Here is a 17,271-nt window from a genome sequence, read left to right on the forward strand (position 1 = left end):
CCTTTAGTGTTTTTTTTAGGGCAAGGCTGCTACCAATACATCCTGATTTTGTTTATCCAGAAATGTCTTTATCTCACCTTCATTTCTGAAGGAAAGTTTTGTGGGATGTACAATTCTTGGCTGAATTTTACTGCAGTATTTTCCACTGCCTTCTAGCCTTAATTTATCTGATGAAAAATCAACCATTAATCATATTATTGTTCCCCTGTAAATAGTTGTTTTTCCATTGCTGCTTTGTCATTCAACAATTTGACTACATGTGCAGTTGTGGTTTTATTTGTGCTTACCTTCTTTGGCATTGAGACTTTCAGATCTGTGGATAACATTTTTATCAAACTTGGGAAGTTTGGGGCCATGATTTCTTTAGATGATTTTCTGCCTTGTTCTTTCTCCTCTCTCTGTGGAGCTCCCATTATATGAGTGTTTGTACTCCTGCTGTTATCGCACAGATCTCTTATGCTCTCATTTCTCTTCAGTATCTCTTATTGCTATTCTTTTGTTTGGATCATCTCTAGTGACCTGCTTTTGAGCTATCTCTATCTTTTCTGCTATCTCAAAGCTGATGTTGAGACCATTAACACATTTTTTTTATTAAGTTACTATATCTTCAAACTCCAGAATTTCCATTTTAGCTAGTTTTTTTAAGCAGTTTATATTTCTCTATAAAAATATAAAGATTTCATATTTGCTAAGTAATTTTCATCATATTTTCTTTTAGTTCTTTGAACTGTTTCCTTTAATTCTTTCAACATATTTATGATAGCTGCTTTGACGTCTTTGCTAAATCCAACATCTAGCCCACTAAAGAGTCAATTTCTATTGACTGCCCTTTTTCTGAGTCATGGGCTTCTGCCTCTCTGTATTCTTCTTTTTTGTTGTTGTTGTTGACAACTCTACACTTTAGATAATTATAGGAGTAATCACAGATTCTGACACATCTTTGTGGGGCTCTACTTATCAGGTAAACGATACAATCTGTCTCCCCCACGGTGTTGGGAGGCTAATGTCTTTGCTCTGGTGCTATCTGTGTGTGCTTGGTTTTATTTTTGATTAATAAACCTTTTAGAGCAGTTTACCATTCATAGAAAAATTAAGTGGGAGATAGAGATTGCCAGTATAATTCTGTCCCCAAATAAGCACTTATGATGGTTAATTTTATGTGTCAACTTGACTGGGCTAAGGGATCCCAGATAAGCTGGTAAATAATAATTTCTGGTGTGTCTGTGAAGGTATTTCTGGAAGATACTAACATCTAAATTAGTATACTGAGTAAAGAGCTACCCTTTTTAACATGGGCTTCCCTGGTAGCTCAGCTGGTAAAGTATCCGCCTGCAATGCAGGGGACTCCAGTTTGACTCCTGGGTCAGGAAGATCTGCTGGAGAGGGGATAGGTTACCCACTCCACTGTTCTTGGGTTTCCCCGGTGGCTCAGCTAGTAAAGAATCCACCTGCAATGAGGGAGGCCTGGGTCTGATCCATGGGTTGGAAAGATCCCCTGGAGAAGGGAATGGCTACCCACTCCAGTATTCTGGCCTGGAGAATTCCATGGACTATACAGTCCATGGGGTCGCAGAGAGCTGGACATGACTAAGCGACTTTCACTTTCACTTATCAACATAGAAAAGAATTATCAAAAATATTGAGGGTCTGAATAGAATCAAAATGGGCAAACGAAGGGTGACTCTCACTTTCTTTTCTTGAACTGTGAAATCCATCTACTCCAGCCCTTTGAGCCTTTGGATTCCAAGACTTATATCAGAGGTACCCACATCCCCCAGTTCTCAGGTCTTTGTCCTCATACTAGGATTTACACCGTTAGCTTCCCTGGTTCTCAGGCCTTCAAACTCAGACTAAACTATGCCATCAGCTTTCTTGGCTCTTCAGCTTATACATGGCAGATTGTGGTACTTCTCATCCTCCGTAACTACTTATGAGCCAACTTCTATAATAAAGCTCCTCTTATATATCTGTCTATATGTACTGCTGGTTATGCTTCTCTGGAGAACCTGACTAACATGGATTTTGGTACCAGGAGTGGGCTCTATAACACAGACTCCACTCACCAAGGACAACTTGATCGTGGCCACTGCTGAGTGCCCAGTACGCCAGCACAGAGTGATATGATGTGCATACATGGTCAGTCATGTCTGACTCTTTGCAACTCCATGGACTGTAGCCCACCAGGCTCCTCTGTCCATAAAATTTTCCAGGCAAGAATACTGGAGTGGGTTGTCATTTCCTTCTCCAGGAATCTTCCTGACCCAGGGATCAAAGCCACATCTCGTGTGTTTCCTGCACTGGCAAGTGGATTCTTTACCACTGCTCCACCTGGAACCAATACTGAATTCCCAATATGGCACCACTCCCCAGGTGACCAGTCATTTACCTGGTAGCAGGTTGGTTACTTTGGACTACTCCCATCATGGAAGGGCCTGTATTTTGTCCTTACTGGAACAGATACCTACTCTGGATGCAGATTTGCATTTCCTGCATGCAATGCTTCTGCCAAAACTACCATCTGGGGACTCAGAGAATACCTTATTCACCATCATGATATTCCAGACAATATTGCTTCATATCAAGGAAATCACTTCACAGCAAAGGAGGTATAACAATGGACCCAGGCTCATGGAAATCACCACTTTAGGATAGTTAGTGAAAGTCACTCAGTCATATCTGATTCTTTGCGATCCCATGGATTATACAGCCCATGGAATTATCTGGGCCAGAATACTGGAGTGGGTAGCCTTTCCCTTCTTCAGGGGATCTTCCTAACCCAGGAATCGAACCCAGGTCTCCCACATTGCTGGCAGATTCTTTACCAGCTGAGCTACAAGGGAAGCCCAAGAACACTGGCGTGGGTAGCCTATCCCTTCTCCAGCAGGTCTCCCCGACCCAGGAATCTAACCAGTGTCTCCTGTATTGCAGGTGGATTCTTTACCAGCTGAGCTATCAGGGAAGCCCTTAGGATGGTTGCCCACCATCCTAAAGCAGCTAGCTTGATAAAACAGTAGGATGTCTTTTGAAGACTCTGTTACAGTGTCAGCTAGGTGGCAATACTTTGCAAGGCTGGGTCAAGCTTCTCCAGAAGGCTGTATATTCTTTGAATCAGCATCCAGTATATGGTGCTGTTTCTCCAATAGTCAGGATTCACAGGTCTAGGAATTAAGGAATGGAAATGTGAGTACCATCGCTCATCATTATCCCTATGACCCACTAATAAAATTTTTGCTTCCTGTTACCATTACTATATGTTCTGCTGGCCTAAAGGTCTTAGTTCTAGAGGGATGAATGAATTCATTAGGAGATACAATGATTCCACTGAACTGGAAGTTGAGACCACCACCTGGTCATTTGGATTCCTCATGCCTTGGAATCAAAAGACAGGGAAAGGAGTTACTGTGCTGACTGGGGTGATTGCTCCTGATCCCTCAGGGGAAACTGGAGTACTACTCCACAGTGGAGGTCAGGAGAGTCTGTCTGGAATACAGCAGGTCCCTTAGGGCTTCTCTTAGTAGTACTGTGCCCTGTGATTAAGATCAATGAAAACTACAACATCCTAATCCAGGCCAGATTAGTAATAACCCATTCAGGAATGAAGGTTTGGGCCACTTTATTAGATAAAGAATCATTACCAGCTGAGGTGCTTCTTGAAGACAAAAGGGATACAGAATGGGTAGTAGAAAAAGATATACCAGCCATGACCACAGAACCAGTTACAGAAATGAGACTGCAATTGTAATGAGAATTTCCTCCTTATTTTATAAATACATTTGTGTACATGTGTGTATACACATATTCATATTAAGCAAATGTCTTTGTTTTCTACTATTTTATTTTCTTATCATGTAACATAAGATGTATTAGCCTTGTATCAGCCTTTGGGGATCATCAAATTTACATCATAGCTTTCCAGTTATGGGATACCACAAGGCGAGTCAACATCCTGAAGGACTTCACCTCCTCTTCTCGGGAAGGGATTAGTGTCTTTTCAGTTGTAACCAGGAGAGCTGTATCATGTCAGGTAAAATGATGACCTTGCTATTGTCTGCATTTGAAGATTAAGGAGATGTGTATAGATATCAAGTTGATGAGGAGTGGATTTATGATGGTGACTTTTGTGTCAGCTTGTCTGGGCTGAACGATGCCCAAATAGCTGGCAGAACATTATTTCTGAGTGTGTCTGTGAGGGTGTTTCCAGGAGAGATGAGCATCTGAATCAATAGACTGAGTAAAGAAGTTCCACTCTCTCCAGTATGGGTAGACATTGCCCAGTCCTTGAGGGTCCAGATAGATCAATAACAGACACCCTACCCCTTCCAAAAAAGAAAGGCAGGGGAAGGGTGTATTCTCTATTTTGAGCTGAGAAATCCATGTCCTGCCCTTGGACATCACAAAGTTGTTTTAGATTCTGTCTGATAATTCCAGTGGCTCAGATGGTAAAGAGTCTGCCTGTAGTGCGGGAGATCCAGGTTCGATCCTTTGGTCGGGAAGATCCCCTGGAGAAGCAAACGGCAACCCACTCCAGTATTCTTGCCTGGAAAACCCCATGGGCAGAGGAGCCTGGCAGTACAGTCCACGGGGTCGCAAAGAGTTGGACACAACTGACACTTCATTTTCCATTTCTAAGTAAGTAAGAAAGATACTGATTCTTGTTCTGTCTCTTTAAATTATGGTCTTTGACGTTTAGTATGCCTTGTATTTCTTCTTGGTAAGTGGGCATGATGCATTGTATAAAAGGAACAGCTCCAAACAGGCCTTTAGTACTGTGGTACTAAGGTGCTGGGGGAAGGGAAGCATTGTATAATCCTGTGATTTGGTGAGCCCGTGCCTCTGGACTGTGAACTCTACAAGAGCTCCTCAGTCCCCCTCTCCCTCAGATGGGACAGCATGGAGGAGGCTAAAGTTGGAAATTTCCATCTCCTCAGGTTGGTTAGGTTCTGGGGGGTAAAAATCCAATATTTAGGGTCTAGTTAAAAAAAAAAAAAAGTTTCTCTTGAAGGCAGGCCTTGTTAAGCAGAATGCTCTCGTATATTTTTTAAACGGCTACTTTCCGCCCTCCCTGCTGCAAGCAAGGGTTTGTTTTTCCTCCAATATTCACTTTGAAAACCTGACAAAGTTCCTGGAGGTAAAAATATAAAGTATGGGGGATCCCCTATGATTAACCTTGGAATTTTTAACTCTCCTAATTTTTAATTAAAAATTAAAAATTTTTGCCCACACTGAGCTTCCAGAAATTCATCAACTACAGTTCAGGTTTTCTTAACCCCAGTACTGGTTTCTGTCAAGATGGTGATCTGTTCTGGTAAACTGTGATTCTCTGTATTCACCTGTTTCTCCAGTTTCAGAGGGATCAGTTGATTTGTGACCCATGACCTCACTTCTCTGACAGATCAAAGAAGAGTTATTGATTTTTCAGTTTGATCAGCTTCTATATTGTTAGAATGGATTGATGATTTCCAAGTTCCTACACACTGGACCAAAAACTGAAAGTCTTTGCTCAGGTTTCAATGCTTATTTTAATTTTCAGTCTGGATTCCTGGGGGTGACCCCTGTGTCTGCCTAACTAGTGTTGACCCACTGACTTGGGAAGAGGTTGTGCTCAAATGCCTCCAGATGCTACGTCTTTCGTCCTCTGTTGAGCGATCTGTATGTAGATTGGGGAGTGTGTTCAAAGCTCTACCGCATTTTAAGTCTCCTTTGACTGCTTTTTGCTGGACCCCCCCAGTGTCCCCTGCATGAGTATGTGGTTTCCCAGGTGGCCAGAGATGTTGGGAGAACTTATTTAGCCTTTTTATGACTCTCTCATTTCAAGGTTCTTTCAGTTAAAATTGATGACTGGCCTGCTACTGACACCAACCAGTACAGCATATTCAGGCTAACAATTACCAGGCATTCCCCAATTCATTTCCTACTATGCTGGCCACTTTTAGCTGATAAATCTGTAGGCTTTTGTCCCGTGCTCTAAACGAGTCACTAGCCTCCTCTGCCAGCAAAGCTGTTGGTTCTCTTCGGCTAAAGAGAACCTGTTGATAAAATTGTGTTCTTCAGGGACTGAGCTGGGGCTGTGGATGGGTGGGAGCAGCCCCAGGCAAGATGCCAAAAAGACTCACTCTTCACCTAAAGCTCTAACAGTTTTTTGAGAATGATTTGCAATTTGTTATTTGCTTATCTATTATTTCCAGTGTCCTGAAATGGGTATTTTTTTTTTTATCATTTTATTCAGTTTGTGTGTATGTGTATGCTGTGTATGTTAAGAGGTTATACAGAACTCTTCACAAAGCCACAGCCAGAAGTCTCTACCTCTGTTTATATTTTGATGTACATTTTGATGCAGTTTTTCTTACTTTGCAGTTCATTTTTCATGTTTATATAAATGTAACTATAGGGCTTACCTCCTAGCTCAGTTGGTAAAGAATCTGCCTGCAATGCAGGAGTCTGCCTGCAATGCAGGAGACCTGGGTTCAGTTCTTGGGTCCAGAAGATCCCCTGGAGAAGGAAGTGGCAACCCACGCCAGTATTCTTGCCTGGAAAATCCCATGGACAGAGGAGCCTGGCAGGCTACAGTCCATGGGGTTGCAAAGAGTCAGACACTACTTAGCAACTAAACCATCACATTTACTTTCTGTGTCCTAAAAGTGCAAGTTATTTTTTCCTTAATGCTTTTTTAATATTTATTTAGTTTATTTTTGACTGTGCTGGGCCTTTGTTGCTGTGTGTGGGCTTTTCTCTAGTTGCAGCAAGCAGGGGCTATTCTTGAGTTGCGGTGTGTGGGTTTCCCATTCCAGTGGCTTCTCTTGTTGCAGAGCACATCATCTAGGATTGCAGGCTTAGTAGTTGTGGCTCATGGACTCTGAAGCAATGGCTCAGCAGTTGTGGCTCATCGGTTTAGTTGCCTCGTGGCATGTGGGATCTTCCCAGAGCAGGGATCAAACCTGTGTCTCCTGCACTGGCAGATGGATTCTTAACCACTGGACCACTAGGGAAGCCCCTTAATGCTGCTTTCTAAAAATTAATCTTTTCTTTATTTGTAAAATCTAGCCCTTTTATTTTATTTTGGTCACACTCTGATAATTACAAGATCTCAGTTCCCTAACCAGGGGCTGATTCCAGGCCATGGCAGTGAAAACCTGGGATCCTAACCACTGGACAACCAAGAAACTCCTAAATTCTAGCCCTTTTAAATACTACAAAATTCTATATAGCTAACATACCAAATTTTCCTTTTATTTATTGATAAAGTTGTTTACAATATTTCACAGTTACAAATACTGCCACAGTGAAATCCTTATACATGTTTCCTTTTCAATTTTTTAAAATATATCAAATTAGTCCCTTAATTTCAAGTCAGACTGATTATATTCTTTGCAGGCAAAGATGGAGAAGCTCTATATAGCCAGCAAAAACAAGACCGGGAACTGACTGTGGCTCAGATCATGAGCTCCTTATTGCCAAATTCAGACTTAAATTGAAGAAAGTAGGGAAAACCACTAAACCATTCAGGTATGACCTTAATCAAATCCCTTATGATTATACAGTGGAAGTGACAAATAGATTCAAGGGATGAGATCTGATAGACACAGTGTCTGAAGAACTATGGATGGAGGTTTGTAACATTGTACAGGAGGCGGTAATCAAAACCATCCCCAAGAAAAAGAAATGCAAAAAGGAAGAATGGCTGTCTGAGGAGGCCTTACAAATAGCTGTGAAAAGAAGAGAAGTGAAAAGCAAAGGAGAAAAGGAAAGATATACCCATTTGAATGCAGAGTTCCAAAGAACAGGAAAGAGAGATAAGAAAGCTTTTCTCAGTGATCAGTGCAAAGAAAGAGAAGAAAAGAACAGAATGAGAAAGACCAGAGATCTCTTCAAGAAAATTAGAGATACCAAGGGAACACTTCATGCAAAGATGGGCTCAATAAAGGACAGAAATGGTATGGAACCAACAGAAACAAAAGATATTAAGAAGAGGTGGCAAGAATACACAGAGGAACTATACAAAAAAGATCTTCACGACCCAGATAATCACGATGGTGTGATCACTCACCTAGAGACAGACATCGTGGAATGCGAAGTCAAGTGGGCCTTAGGAAGCATCACTATGAACAAAGCTAGTGGAGGTGATAGAATATTTCAAATCCTAAAAGATGATACTGTGAAAGTACTGCACCCAATATGCCTGCAAATTTGGAAAACTCAGCAGCAGCCACAGGACTGGTATAGGTCAGTTTTATTCCAATCCCAGACAGGCAATGACAAAGAATGCTCAAACTACCGCACAACTGCACTCATTTCACACACTAGTAAAGTAATGCTTACAATTCTCCAAGCCAGGCATCAACAGTATGTGAACTGTGAACTTCCAAATGTTCAAGCTGGATTTAGGAAAGGCAGAGGAACCAGAGATCAAATTGCCAACATCCACCGGATCATCGAAAAGGCAATAGAGTTCCAGAAAAACATCTACTTCTGCTTTATTGACTATGTGAAAGCCTTCAAATGTGTGGATCACAATAAACTGTGGAAAATTCTGAAAGAGATAGGAATACCAGACCACCTGACCTGCCTCCTGAGACAAGAAGCAACAGTTAGAACTGGACATGGAACAACAGACTGGTTCCAAATAGGAAAAGGAGTACGTCAAGGCTGTATATCATCACCCTGGTTATTTAACTTATATGCAGAGTACATCATGAGATAAGTTGGACTGGATGAAGCACAAACTGGAATCAAGATTGCTGGGAGAAATATCAATAACCTCAGATATGCAGGTGACACCACATTTAGCAGAAAGCGAAGAACTAAAGAGTCTCTTGATGAAAGAGAAAGAGGAGAGTGAAAAAGCTGGCTTAAAGCTCAACATTCAGAAAACTAAGATCATGGCATCTGGCCCTATCACTTCATGGCAAATAGATATGGAAATAGTGGAAATAGTGAGAGACTTTATTTGGGGGGCTCCAAAATCATTGCAGATGGTGATTGTAGCCATGAAATTAAAAGACGCTTGCTCCTTGGAAGGAAAGTTATGATCGACCTAGACAGCATATTAAAAAGAAGAGACATTATTTTGCCAACAAAGGTCTGTCTGGTCAAAGATATGGTTTTTCCAGTAGTTAAGTATGGATGTGAGAGTTGGACTGTAAAGAAAGCTGAGTGCTGAAGAACTGATGCTTTTAAACTGTGGTGTTGGAGAAGCCCCTTGAGAGTCCCTTGGACTGCAAGGAGATCTAACCAGTCCATCCTAAGGAAATCAGTCCTGAATATTCATTGGAAGGACTGGTACTAAAGCTGAGACTCCAATACTTTGGCCACCTGATGCAAAGAACTGACTCATTTGAAAAGATCCTGATGCTAGGAAAGATTGAAGGCAGAAGAAGAGGGGTATGACAGAGGATGAGATGGTTGGATGGCATCACCAACTCAATGGACATAAGTTTGAGTAAACTCTGGGAGTTTGGTGATGGACAGGGAGGCCTGGCGTGCTGCAGTCCATGGGGTCACAAAGAGTCAGACACGACTGAGTGACTGAACTGAATTTAATAGCAAGGCTTCCCTGGTGGCTCAGCAGTAAAGAATCTGCCTGCAGTGCAGGAGACACAAGAGATGTGAGTTCTATCCCTGGGTCAGGAAGATCCCCTGGAGAAGGAAATGGCAATTCATTACAGTATTCTTTCCTGGGAAATCTCATGGACAGAGGATCCTGGTGGGCCACAGTCCATGGGGTCACAAGAATCAGACTTAACTTAGTGACTAAACCACCAACACAATTTTATATCAATTACAATATCATTCCCATCAGCTATGACTGAGTAGACCTGTTTACCTATCTGGCAAATGATAGATAATTTCAAATTTTTGTAACTTTCACACAGTATGGTTGAAAAGTTGATTGCCTTACAGTTTAATATATATATAGCTCTAAAATGTGTAATATCCTGCCAAACTGTCCTTCAAGGAGTTTGTAATCAAATTGCTCTCTTCAATGCTAAAAGCTTATATTTTTTAAAATGCTGACAATTTGATAGAAGAAAATTGGTATCTTTGCTGTTTTATATTATTACTTGATTATTGTAAAGTAAATACAAATTTTAGTTCTTATATTTAGGACAGTGATTCATTTTGAGTTAATGCTTACGTACAATATGAAAGTGTTTGAGGTTTTGGGGGACACTTGGATACAAATTGTTCCAATGCCATCTGTTGAAGAGACTATCACTTGCACATTGAATTACTTTTGTACCTTTGTCAAAAATTAATCAGCCATTAGTTAATTAAGTCTATTTCTGGGCTCTCCTTATGTTCTGATGATTCTGATTTCTGTCTGTCCCTTTACCAATACCACTCTCTTGATAGAGTAAATCTTAAAATCAAATAGTACGATTCTTCCAACTGTACTATTTTAAAAAATTGTTTTAGCTTCTTAGTTTCTTTGTTTTTCCATATAAATTTTGCAGTCAGCTTATCTATATTTACAAAAGTTCCTAGGAATTCCCTGGTGGCCCAGTGATTAGGACTCAGTGCTTTCACTGCTGAGGGCCCAGGTTCAATCCCCAGTTGGGGAATTAGATCTCACAAGCTGTTGAGCCCAGCCAAAAAAAACTACTGGAATTTTTATTGTAATTGAGTTAGATTCACAAACTGATCTGGGAAGACTTGACAGGCTTCCCTGATAGCTCAGTTAGTAAAGAATTCGCCTGCAATGCAGGAGACCCCAGTTCAATTCCTGGGTCAGGAAGATCTGCTAGAGAAGGGACCGGCTACCCACTCCAGTGTTCTTGGGCTTCCCTTGTAGCTCAGCTGGTAAAGAATCCACCTGCAGTGAGGGAGACCTGGGTTTGATCCCTGGGTTTGGAAGATCCCCTGGAGAAGGGAAAGGCACCCACTCCAGTATTCTGGCCTGAAGAATTCCATGGACTGTATAGTTCACGGGGTCGCAAAGAGTCAGACATGACTGAGCGACTTTCACTTTGACATCTTTACTACTGTGAGTCTTCCAAGAACACAATGTGTCTCCATTTATTTAGATCATCTGTGAAGTCTTTGATCAGGATTTTGTAGTTTGCAGCACACAGATCCTGTGTATATTTTGCTAGATTTATACCTAAGTGTTTCGTTTAGGAAGTGGGGTTCTTATAAATGATATTTTTAAAAATTTTGGTTTCCGATTGTACATTCCTAATATAGAAATGTGTGTTGATTTTATATCCTATGACCATGCTAAGCTTAAACTCACTTGCTGGTTCTAGGAGATTTGTAAATTCCTTGGAACTGTAAATGCCTTGGTCAGTCATGCTGTTGACGAATAGAGACCATTTTATTTCTTCTAAGTCGCATGTCTTTTTCTTGCCTATTACACTGGCTAACACTTCCAGTACTATGTTGAATAAGAGCAGTGAGTGAACATCTTGCCCTCGTTCGTGATCTTAGACGAAACCATACAGTCTTACCAGTGAACGTGATGTTGGCTGTAGGCCTTTCGTACAGGCCTTATATCAGACTGAGGAAGTTCCCTTTCTATCATGAAAGGATATTGAATTTTGTCACATGCATTTTCGGCATCAACTGATAAGATTATGTGCTTTTTGTCTTTGGATTGTTGATATGGTCAGTCAGTTCAGTTGTGTCCTACTCTTTGCGACCCCATGGACTGCAGCACTCCAGGCTTCCCTGTCCATCACCAACTCCCGGAGCTTGCTCAAAATTGAGTTGGTGATGCCATCCAACCATCTTATCCTCTCTTGTCCTCTTCTCCTCCCACCTTTAATCTTTCCCAGCATCAGGGTCCTTCCCAATGAATCAATTCTCCACATCAGGTGGCCAAAGAGGGTCAGCTTCAGCATCAGTCCTTCCAATGAATATTTAGGACTCATTTCTTTTAGGATTTAGTTGATATGGTAGAATACATTGATTCAGGTTTCAATACTGAACCAGCCTAACATTCTCAAAGGAAAAAAACCTCACTTGATCATTGTGTATTATTCTTTTTTGTACATTGCTATACATTTTGTTGAGTTTGTTTTTTTTTTTACATCTATGTGCATGAAAGGTATCGGTCTATTATTATTTTTGTTATTTTGGTTTTGTTTTTTCTTCTGTCTTTGTCTGATCTTGGTATCAGGGAGACACTGGCCTTGAAAAATGAGTTGGGCAGTATTCCTTCTTCCTTAACTTTCTGAAGAAGATTATATAGGATGGGTGCTATTTCTTCTTCAGATGTTAAGCAGAATTACTCAGTGAAATCATCTGCACTTGGGAGTTTTCTTTCTTAGAAAGTTAACTACAAACTCTTAAAAAAAAAAATAACTAGGGCCTATTTGGATTACCTATTCATCTTGGTTGAGTTTTTTACTTTATTTACAGTTTTTCATGACAGGCCCAAGTCTTATATCTTTTTATAATTAAACTTACCAGTCTCTTCTTTTCTGGTATATCTTTGTATGCTCAGAGAATTCTTTTCTCCAATTTTTAATTTTACTACATTTTATTCTAATACTGAACTTTCTTCTGGCTAATTTATATTTTTCAGTTCTGATGTAAAAAATATTAATCCATCTGGAATTTAGAGGATGCTAGGAGTTGAAGATTTTCTTTAGTTAAAATTGGTATGTAAGGAAAGAACAAGACAGTCTTGGAATCTCCCAACTATATAATCATAAACTTTTTCTCATTAAAAACAAATTTTACATATTCAAAAACAGATTAAACTTCTTAATAACCATGAAGACTGTTTTTAAAAAATCAAATATATACATGGAGCACAAATACTGTGAGTATACACAAGGACATTTTTAAAAGGAGCAAGATAATTAGAATAAGAATCTTCAATGAACAGTCATGCTAAAGAAACCAATGTTCAAAATATCCAAATAACTTCTGAAAACTAAAAAAAAAAGTTTATTTAATAACATAGGGAAATACAAGAATAGAAAATAATATCCCCCTCATCACACACACACACACACACACACACACACACACACTCTTCCTTTCTCTCTCATATATGTAACTGGCAGATAATGTCCAGCAAAATGGATTATTTTTATAAGCACAGAAAAGATTTTTTTTTTTAAAAAAGATTGTTTTTAAAAGCACAGCATTTTTAAAAATATTTAAATTACATTTTAGATAAATCTCAAATTCCTCCTGATAAACCAATGAATCCCTTAGTGTACACTAACTGGATCAAGCCAGGTGAGCATGGGACTGTCCTTCCTTACTGGTTCCTCCAAGTCTCTCTCAAAGCTACCCACTATGAAAAGGATGGCCCTGCCTGAGAAGGATTACTGCTGAGGGATGGGTTCATGACTCAGCTTTCCTCTAGAACCCCCAGTACCTCACTTCTGAATAGAAGTCGAGAAAATTCTAGCTGCTACAAACATTCTTTCTCATAAGGCAGAGAAAGAGTCAAGGAGGTTGAGAGTGGAGGAGGCTGGGGAGAGGAGCCAATGTTTCTCTTCTATCACTGGATTTCCTAATTAACTGATAGATCTCAGGCCATGTTCATTGCGTGTAGGATTCTCTACTCTTCATGCAGGTAAATTTTGGTGAGATTCTAGGAATAGAGGAAATAGAAATCAGATGATTTTACTGGTTTTGATGTTCCAGCTAATTTGGGGAGATATTACTGTGTCTAAATCCATGTGTAAATGACTCTACAAAATGGTATCTAGTCTTATCTTTCTATCACAGACATGAAAAGCTACTTATCATCTGTGCATATTGATAGATACACCTATTCCATTTGGCAGTGTGTGTCCCTCCTATGAGTGGGAAATGATAATATCTGCAAAATCACCTCTTCTACCTACCCTTGTGTTGGACCTCTCCAGACATGGCATAAGCCTTGGCTAGTAACGCGCTCGCCTCTGCAGCTTGGGGGCTGACTTCAGTGTACAAAGAGACACAGATAGAATGGGCCTGGAATACAGAAAATTGTGAGAAGGTTAAGTACCCAAATGGCAATGTTTCACTGTGGATTTTATAGTAGCTCCCACAGAAGTGATAGCTGATTGATGGCCGATGTTTATTTAATCATGGAGTTACCTACCTGAGAGAGGAGTTTGAGTCCCAGATCTGCTACTTCCTCTCTGTGATTCTTGAGCAAGTAATTTTACCTTCACATGTAGAAAGAATATATATTTCCCATTGATTAGGGTTTGAAAGTGAAAGTTGCTCAGCTGTGTCTGACTCTTTGTGACCCCATGGACTAACAGTCCATGGAATTCTCCAGGTCAGAATACTGGAGTGGGTAGCCTTTCCCTTCTCCAGGGGATCTTCCCAACCCAGGGACTGAACCCAGGTCTCTGGCATTGTAGGCAGATTCTTTACTAGCTGAGTCACAAGGAAAGCCCTGATTAGGGCGTGGGAAAGGTTAAATGAGATGATGCGTGCAAAGCACTGGGCACAGCAACCTTCACATGGTAGGTTCTAAATAAATTGTTACTTTTTATTATGTTTCATCACAAAAGCAAAATTATAGCTTTAGCTCAACCTCTCAAAGGTTCAGTATCAAAAAAAAAAAAAGTCTAGTAAAGCATGAATCCCAGAGCCCAACTGCCTGGGTTCCCATCTTAGCTCAGCCATTTACCGTAACATAAGAGAAGTCACTATAATTTATTTGAATATAAAAACAGGGCTGACAAAAATTGTATTTGTCACAAACAGTTGTAAAGATTAAATGAATATGTATATAGTGGTTAGGTATCATTAGGGGAGGCACACTGATTGAAACCGCCCACCCTGGCCAGGCACCATAGTAACCATGAGTTGTTTTATGACAGGAGATCCTGATAAGGAATACGGAACTAATAAGCCACCACCAACTGGAAGAGTTCGGGAAAGGTCAAAAGGAAACACCGCGTGTCTATCCACTTCCCAGAATCCCTGTTGCTAGCATCCATCTTGGCTGAGCAATGCGTGCGCCACCAGGAAAGACTCTGAATTAGAATGATTGGCCAAAGACTACCCGGAAACGAATCCCATCACCATAAAACCCAAGACTGAGAGCCACGCGGCAGAGCAGTTCTCCTGGGTTCCCTTAGCTACTGCTCTCCACCTGGGTGCCCTGTGCCCTTTCCAAATAAAATCTCTTGCTTTGTCAGCATGTGTCTCCTTGGACAATTCATTTCCGAGTGTTAGACAAGAGCCCAGTTTCGGGCCCTGGAAGGGGTCCCCCTTCCTGCAACAGTATCACTAAACATTGTAAGCATTAGAGAAATACAGCTTTTATTATCTGAACTAAAGTGGAAGGAATAACACTTTGGAAAAAGAAAGAAGACAGAAAGCATTCAGCTCACTACCCACCAGCAAGAAAAGAGCCACCTGCACTTTATACTTCATAGGCCAAACACCGTGAGGTATTTCAAGGAGCTCCAAATAACACTTTAGACAACACTTTAGAGCTAAGACCCAGTGCAGAATCGTTATGAGTAGAGGCTGTGGGGTCAAATCTTCTGAGTTCAAATCCATGCCCACCACCCCCCAACCTGTTAGCTACACAATTTCCAGTGAATTAGCTATAGTTCTTTGCGCTTCAGTTTCTTCATGCTTAACATAAGATAAAAAATAAATAATGGTGCTTACTTCATATGCTTATTTCATGAAATAAATGAACTAATAAAGCCTCATGTGCACATGGTAAAAGCATTCCATACATTTGAACTATTATTTTTGCTTGAGCTATTTTTGCTTTGACCTATTATTTTGATTATGTACTGTTTTATTCATTATAAACTGGACTACTGCTCTAAGGGAGTCTGGGACACACCAGCCAGGCTTTCTCCATAAATTGTGGACTCCCTGCCTTCGAGGCAGCATTCCCAAACATCTCTCCATTGTGATGTCAATAACCTGGGATTTCTGGATTGTGAAAGTGAAAGTGAAAAAGTGAAGTCGCTCAGTCGTGTCCGACTCTTTGTGACCCCGTGGACTGTAGCCTACCAGGCTCCTCCGTCCATGGGATTCTCCATCCATGGGATTCTCCAGGCAAGAATACTGGGGTGAGTTACCATTTCCTTCTCCAGGGGATCTTCCCAACCCAGGGATCGAACCCGGGTCTCCCACATTGGAGGCAGACGCTTTAACCTCAGAGCCACCAGGGAAGCCCAGGCAATGCCTTTTCTTCAGTAGCAGACTGCTGTCACATGTAATGTTTGAGTGCACTGCACTTTTTTTTTTGCAAAATAGGAAATCCAGTACTATGATCTGATCTCGGTCATGGGAGATACCTGAAGCCATGGGCACGGTTCTTCTTTGAGGAGAAAAAAGGTGAATTTACCCAGCAGTTTCGAGGAAAGTTTTAAGTACCTGATTCATAAAGTGCCCTACACTGTTTAAATTATGATAGACTCAACATTCCTTTGTACATCTTGTTTCATTTTCCTCTCAGTATCTGCCAAATTAGTTACCTCCAAGCAAAACACCATCTTGGTGGTTGAGCCTTAGATTTGGAAATTCAACCAGCTAGACTAGTTTATAGGACAAATGAGAGCATTACACCAAAATATTACAAATTTTCATTTTAGAAGCCCTTTGTGTTTGTTAAAGACATGAACTCAGTTGCCCCTCTGGCTTTTTCCCTCAGCTCCCTCTTCCTGGCACAGACAGAGGTGAGGGAAGCCAGGAGGGGAAATGCTGTGTTAAATCAGGTCACACCTGATGGGCAGACAGGCCCACCATGAGCCTGTGTTCCCTATCCAGAGTTTGAGGAAGGTCTCTTGTGTGGATCTGGAGGAAAATTGATCCCACCCCATTATTCCCTTCTGGGAACCAGGCCTGCGGTCAAACAAAGCCTCCTGGCCTGGACTTCAGCCAGCCCACCTACCTGGTGCAAGTACTGGATGGCGTGCTCGTGGTTCCTCCTCAGCTGCTCGATCTGAGCCATTTCCTGGTAAAGGCTGACCAGATCTGACGTATTGTCACCCTTATTGGCAATAACGTTGTCAACCACCTTTTCAAAGTATATCAGTGCAAGGTTTAACCTGCAGTTGGCCAAGGAGGCTCTGGAAGAAAAGGGAAAAGGGTAGAAAGTCAGAGAGAGGTGACTTGCTCTGCAGACACAGAAGGAACTGATTCTAAGAACCAAACAATTTGGCCTTCACAAGCTGATCATCTGTGTGGTGGCCCAAAGTCCAGTCTTGCTGTAAACACACCCCTATTAACCAGCATTTTACCCACCAGATTTCACTGACTACCATTCCATCAAACCCATTAATACATCATGCTAGGCTAATTTTATAAAAAAGCATATGGAAAAAATGGCGTCCGGCAGTTCAT

The 17,271-nt window shown here is 41.0% G+C and overlaps 1 protein-coding gene across 1 annotated transcript in view; it reads right to left on the reverse strand.

Moving 5' to 3' along the window:
* Positions 1-17,271, reverse strand: part of TTC23L (tetratricopeptide repeat domain 23 like) — a 75,041-nt gene that overhangs the window by 30,982 nt on the left and 26,788 nt on the right. The window contains exons 7-8 of the mRNA XM_061129249.1: positions 16,820-16,997; positions 13,806-13,914 (exon numbers count right to left, since the gene is read on the reverse strand). Of these exons, the coding sequence (XP_060985232.1) occupies positions 13,806-13,914; positions 16,820-16,997 (287 nt within the window). The remainder of the gene's footprint in view (positions 1-13,805; positions 13,915-16,819; positions 16,998-17,271) is intronic.

The sequence above is a fragment of the Dama dama genome, chromosome 25, assembly GCF_033118175.1.
Source record: "Dama dama isolate Ldn47 chromosome 25, ASM3311817v1, whole genome shotgun sequence".
NCBI lineage: Eukaryota > Metazoa > Chordata > Mammalia > Artiodactyla > Cervidae > Dama > Dama dama.